This window comes from Macadamia integrifolia, chromosome 8, assembly GCF_013358625.1.
Source record: "Macadamia integrifolia cultivar HAES 741 chromosome 8, SCU_Mint_v3, whole genome shotgun sequence".
In the NCBI taxonomy this organism is placed as follows: Eukaryota; Viridiplantae; Streptophyta; class Magnoliopsida; order Proteales; family Proteaceae; genus Macadamia; species Macadamia integrifolia.
Window position 1 is genome coordinate 3238461 of NC_056564.1, and position 5990 is coordinate 3244450.

General features: G+C 39.5%; 1 protein-coding gene across 2 annotated transcripts in view; it reads right to left on the reverse strand.

Moving 5' to 3' along the window:
- Positions 1-27: 27 nt before the first annotated feature.
- The window catches only part of LOC122087256 (protein SCAR2-like), a 9625-nt gene continuing 3662 nt past the window's right edge, over positions 28-5990 (reverse strand). Inside the window, exons 3-10 of one of the 2 annotated variants that reach the window (XM_042656324.1) lie at positions 5656-5779; positions 5434-5563; positions 4290-4351; positions 965-4173; positions 753-922; positions 578-664; positions 366-485; positions 28-265 (exon numbers count right to left, since the gene is read on the reverse strand). In XM_042656324.1, the coding sequence (XP_042512258.1) occupies positions 212-265; positions 366-485; positions 578-664; positions 753-922; positions 965-4173; positions 4290-4351; positions 5434-5563; positions 5656-5779 (3956 nt within the window). In that variant the 3' untranslated portion in view covers positions 28-211. Of the gene's footprint in view, positions 266-365; positions 486-577; positions 665-752; positions 4174-4289; positions 4352-5433; positions 5564-5655; positions 5780-5990 lie in introns of both variants that reach the window. The other variant, XM_042656323.1, reaches the window with a different exon arrangement.

Below are 5990 nucleotides of genomic sequence, written 5' to 3' on the forward strand. Positions count from 1 at the left end.
GTGGGGTGGGGTTGGGGTGCTGTTGGAGGATGGGAAAGAAAGAAAATATTATACATGGATACAAAGCAGGCATGGGATGGACATTGGAATTTACTGAAAAACCTCGCTTCTTTGATCATTTTAATTTGGAGGGACCAGCACCAGGAAAGCATATTGATCTGCTCATGGGAACAATGGTAGTCCTGAATAGCCCTGAGAGAATCTGTGGCAATCAGGAATCACTCCAACTATCATCATCATCATCTTCATCACTCCCAGCCGTGGCCTGTATCAATTTTAATATTTTTCAGTTCAAAAGTTTCATGAGATGAAAAGAAACTAGAGATAAATAATGAAAAGATGGTATCTACTAATTGGAAGCCAACCTGGCGAATGGCATTTGCTTTCTCCAAAATAGCAGCAACCTTCAAGTTGGTTCTAGGACCCTGAATGATGGATCTTGTTGTGAGCATGGATCTTCCCGTGGTGGGCTTCAGGTTGAAGGACTGGCAATCAAATTGAAAGCTTAAGAAAGGTGCATGGGTTTTTCTGTGAGAAAAAAGTACTACAGAAATAAGAAAGATTTCTCAGCTTTAACCTTTGTTCTTATCTGTTCCAGCAATGAATCCCTCTCATCCATCTTCTGTGCAATCTGAGGCCGAGCCTGCTGTGTTACCTTCTTCAACTGCAGAATGGCTAATGGTCAGTATTCAAAAGTTCTACTCCAAATGGATACCAGGTCAAAACTTAACTATCGTAAGCAAATGAGTTACCGTGCTTCTATCATGAGAGGCAACAGCTTCAATTAGAGGATCTCTAGGCCGGGGAATCTTCCTAGGAGGTTTGCCATTTGGCACCCGAACTTCTGCATCTGGTAATGAGGTAGATGCATTTGAAGGCATTTCTCCTTCTAATGTTAATGAACTACGTGAAGGCTCCTCGCCTTTTATGGTCGGTGATGCAAATGCATTCAGAGCCTCCTCATCTTTTATGGTTGGTGATGCAAATGCATTCAGAGCCTCCTCATCTTTTATGGTTGGTGATGCAAAAGCGTCATTCATAGGCTGTTCATCTTTTACGGTTGATGGTGCAAATGAGTTCACAGGCTCCTCATCTTTTATGATTGGTGGTTGAAGCATTCCATCTTTTATATTCAGTTTCAGCTCTGTCAGTTTCTGAAGATCATCTGATTCTCCCTGTGAAGTGTCGGAAGCTGGCCTTACTTCTTTGGTAGCAGATGGGGGAACAAATGAATTCAAACTAGGCTGTGACTTTTCTTCCCCTAAGGTAATAGAATCATGTTCATGCTTCTCATCCTCAGTCATCGGTAATGGCAAGAATGGGTTCAGACTTGGTTGCACCATTTCTCCCTCTGATGTCGGTGAGCTATGTAGGAGCGTTCCAACCCTCCATCCTTGAGGGGGTAGAGGTGGCAGCAGTGATGCAGACTTGGGAGCACCAGAGGAGCCATCCAGACCTGTGTGTTTCACAGGTTCTATTTTCTCAACCTGAAAAGTCACAGATGGAACACCAGGACAGCCATTCTGATCCTTGCCTTCGAGAGATTCTGCTTGTTCATCCTGAAGATTGGACAGCAGAGGACCTTCTAATACAAGGGCTTCTTCTGAAGGGATGATTAGATCTTTGTGGGATAATGAAGTAAATCCAGGATCTTCTGCACGCTTTGAAGTCAGATTTCGGTGAGCAAATTGTAAAATTTTATCTGTTTCCATTGAAGATGTGAGAGTCCCAGTGATATCCCTGAGATGCAATGCTTGGTCACATTTAACTGGCATTGCATCATGAAGATCGTAAGGTAATTCAGAACTGGAAGGCATATGTGACTCTGAATTATACACTTCAACATTCAAGTCTGAGGAAGAAGCTGGCAGTTGATTTCTTTCTTTTTCAGCAGCTTTGAGACACTCTTCTTGCAACTTAATCTGAATCCTAGATGGAGAACCAATAATGTTCAGAGAATCAGCATCACCAGTATGCGCTGCACCAGACACCATATTGTCCAACTTTGAATGAATTTCACTTTCCATATGACTTTCATTTCCATTGCTAGAATGACATTTATCTTCCAACTTTACATGATTTCTGGATGGGGAACCAAGGCGTCGACAAACAGAAGTTTCACCACCAGCCTCCGCATGAATGCTTCCAGTTTCCACATCATCCAACTGTGAATGAACCCCGCTTACCAAACCACCCCAACCCCTAGTACTCGAAGGGCATTCTTCTTCCAATATCATGTGATTCGAAGAACCAGTAGGCTTCCAACACAGAATACCATCAACATCAGCCTCTGCACAAACAGTGCCAGTCAAACTGTCCATTTGTGAACGATGATCAGTCATCAATGCAGGCTTTGGAGAGTCAGGTGCTGAATATGTGGAAGAAAATTCAAGAGATGCAGCAGCAACCTTTCCCACTGAACCGTAGGAGTTCAATTGGACTACATCAAGCGCAGGTTCATCATTGACCCCACGAGCAGACTTATTAGATGATACTCCCAAATTGTTGTCCAACATTTTTGCTCCAGAACTCCCACTACCTACTCCTAAATCCGGTTGAGGAGGTGGAACCTCTTCCATCATTTCTGAGAGGCCCTGTTTAGCAGAAACACCAGTTTTTTGAATGTCTAATGCTGATGTCAAATATTCTGGGTTTTCTCCAGTAGTCTGGATTCCAATATCTGATTCCAAAGTTCTATCAGACTTCAAATCATCAAGATCATCGGGACTGGTAATAGTTGATAAACATTCAGGTTGCTTAGTATTCAATTCAGCACATTCGGTAGGAGGAACTGCCTCCAGAGTATCACCACTATATTTACCTTCAGCTGTAAGGCCTGAGATGTCAGATTGATGCATCAAAGCATAAGACGATAGTTCATAGTGGTTCAAACCACCTATTACTTGCACCTGTTGGCATTCCAGAAACTCTACAGCAAGAGGATCATCTTTCATCTTAGAAGCAGAATCAGATAAATTAGTTGTGCTAGGTATGCCACCAATATTTTCAATATCAACTTCTGTATTTGGAGATCGAGCTTCAGTGCTAAATCTCATATAGGCAGAGGGGTATCCAACAAAATCTTGTCCCTGTAACTGAAATTCATTCAAATTGGCTCCTGGATTTGAACGGGATGCAGTAGAAGTTGAATCTTCAACACAGGAATTAGGAGATGCTTCCACAAGTTCAGAACCATAACTTGGGATTACTGATACTTCATTGCAAAACCCATTGGGGACTATAAACTCCAAAGACTCAGGTATCGACACACTACCATTTGCAGAGGGATTTTCAGATGATACATCCACAACTTCAGCAGGGAAAGCCTCAGTAGATGTAGCCACTTTGGCTACTGCATCACCACCAGGAGGTCCTTTCACTGCCAGATTGCTTAGAGTATCTATTTTGGAAGGATTAGATATTCCTCCCTTGAAAAAATTATTCTCATCATCTGATTCACTAGAATTTCCAACAGAGGGGGATTCTGAAAAGTGAGCTTCATGTTTCTGCCGTTCATTTGCGTTGGAATCCGACCCCAACCTTTTGGACTTGAAGAAGCCTCGCTCATATTTCGGTCTAGTCTCAGTGTCCGTTTCCATTTCAGACTCCATGGTGGCAAGTGCATCCATATAATTTTCCACCTCACTGGGCATATCATCAGATTGGTATCCATCAACAGTGTCTTCTTTATTGCTTTCAACGTCAACCAGTAATTCCTTTTGATCCTCCAATTTATGAAGGCTGGATGGAACTTTTTCCACCTTGATATCGCAGATTGGTTCAGGCAACTTCTCTGAAATGCTTTTCTTGATGACATCGTCATGCAAGTCATACATGGATTGTTCTAATACAATTTTTTGTCTCTCAGCAGACAAATCTTGCCTTCTTTCTCCTTGCAACAATTTATTAGCAGGACTAGCAGTACCAATTTCACGTATTTCAAGACCAAGTTCACTAGCATTACTGGATTCCATATTCAAGTGTGGGACAACTAAAGATTTTTCATAAGATTCTTTGCTCTCAGGTGAATGGGCCTCTAGAAATCTCTCCATGTAGCTTTTCCCTGTAGTTGACTTCAAAGGAAATCCATTTAACTGTCTCTTCTTCAGTTTCACATGATCCACAAGGACATCATTCTCAGAATGACGCTCCTTTGAAAGCAATTGATGCAATCTGTATTAGTAGAATGTGATCCAAGTTCAATCAACAATTCAAACTTCAACGACCTTGCAATTTAATAACTAACAAGAATTTCTAATTCCATAATTAAAATGAAAGTTAGGCCTCACTTGGCATGTGAAGTGGGGAAATCCTCTGGGTTCTCTCCATTCCTCCAGCGTGATCCTTTCTTCTGTAGAGAGAAATGAAGATGGAATCATTAAAATTAATAATCAAATAAATTAGTTGATTAATATGTAGCATGCATACTGCACAACTTTCATAAATAATAAAACAACAATTAACCTTTAGGAGGTCATGCATTGAGAATAAATAAAGATAGACCTCTTAAATTGTCATAGAGAATTGGATACAATGCAACATGTATCATAAGGTTTCCACAAATAGAAAGACTCAAAATAATTGACAGGCAAGACCATTTTGTCACCAAATGCAAGGGGCCAATTCCTTGATATAAACTGACCAATCAATCGCCGACTCAGATCAAGCTGTAACCTAAGTAAATAATTACTAAGTAAGCTAATGGAATTAAACACTAACACTGACTCAAAAAAGACTCCCAATCACTCTCTTATAATGAATGAAGTTAACTTAAAAGTTAAAGCATAATTCTATCTGGCTAATAAGAAATCTAATCTAACTCACACTTAACTTAGGACACTAATCCTGTGAATCCCTTGTGGGCCTAAAATTTAGGCAAACCACTACAAATAAAAATATTTAAATAAACGCCAATAACCAAGTACCATCAAAACAGGCCCTAATGTTGAATTGTAACTGAATTAGAGGATAGGAACTAGTGTTCCTCATGCATGAGTCAAATTATAGTTTTATATATATATATATATATATAATATTAATGGTAATATAGTTTTATAATATATTACAACATATTAAAATATACATTTAACAACATCGACAAGCTTGAGACCTACCATCATTCAAGAATCAAGAGGCCCCAACTGCTATCCATGCCAAACATATTCAATCACAAAGTCATCCAACAGTGTTCATATTTGACACACAGAATTTGTTGGGTCAATATTTAAAATAAAACCTTATTACCACCAAATGCATTACAAAAGCTTCTTCCAATTCCATCAGGACCTTAAACCAAATAAAAGGCAGAAACACAGATGTAGCACATTCAAATGTACCAAAAACATTGCCTCCCCAAATTAGCGTCAATCATGCAACACATAATTAACCAATATGATATGCCTTTACCACAGTGATATCTTTGCAGTGTCATACCTTAACTTTGCGAGGTTTTTTCTCCCTGTGAACATTTGGTTCCATTGTCTCAGAGGATGTAAATTCTGCTTTAAAGAATGATGGATCAGAGTATCTCTTTAAACATGCTCCAGCACCAGCAACATCAAACCTATGCGAACAGCAAATGAATTATTAAAAAGATACAAAAAAATATAAAGTGTAAATGAATGCTTAAATCAAACACTGAGCAAGTGATCTTACTTGTCCAACAGAAATAACCGAGGTGGGCCCCGACATTCTTCATAAGAGTCCATAACACATCGAGGTAAATCTCCCCGAGTGATCACATTCTGGTCTGTTCTCAGATTAGGATGCCAACCAACACCTGCAAGAAAATTGTGTCCATGCAATGAAGACTTCCAATCATGAATTTTTCTTTTCTCCCAATTAAGTAATACATTGTCAATAAGAAGGTCAACTGGGTCCATGCAGTGAAAACCTCCAATCATAGAATATATTGTCAGTTAAATACAATTGATTTCTTTGTCTCTTTCTTTCTTTCTTCTTCTTCTTCTTCCTCTTTTTTTTTTTTTTTT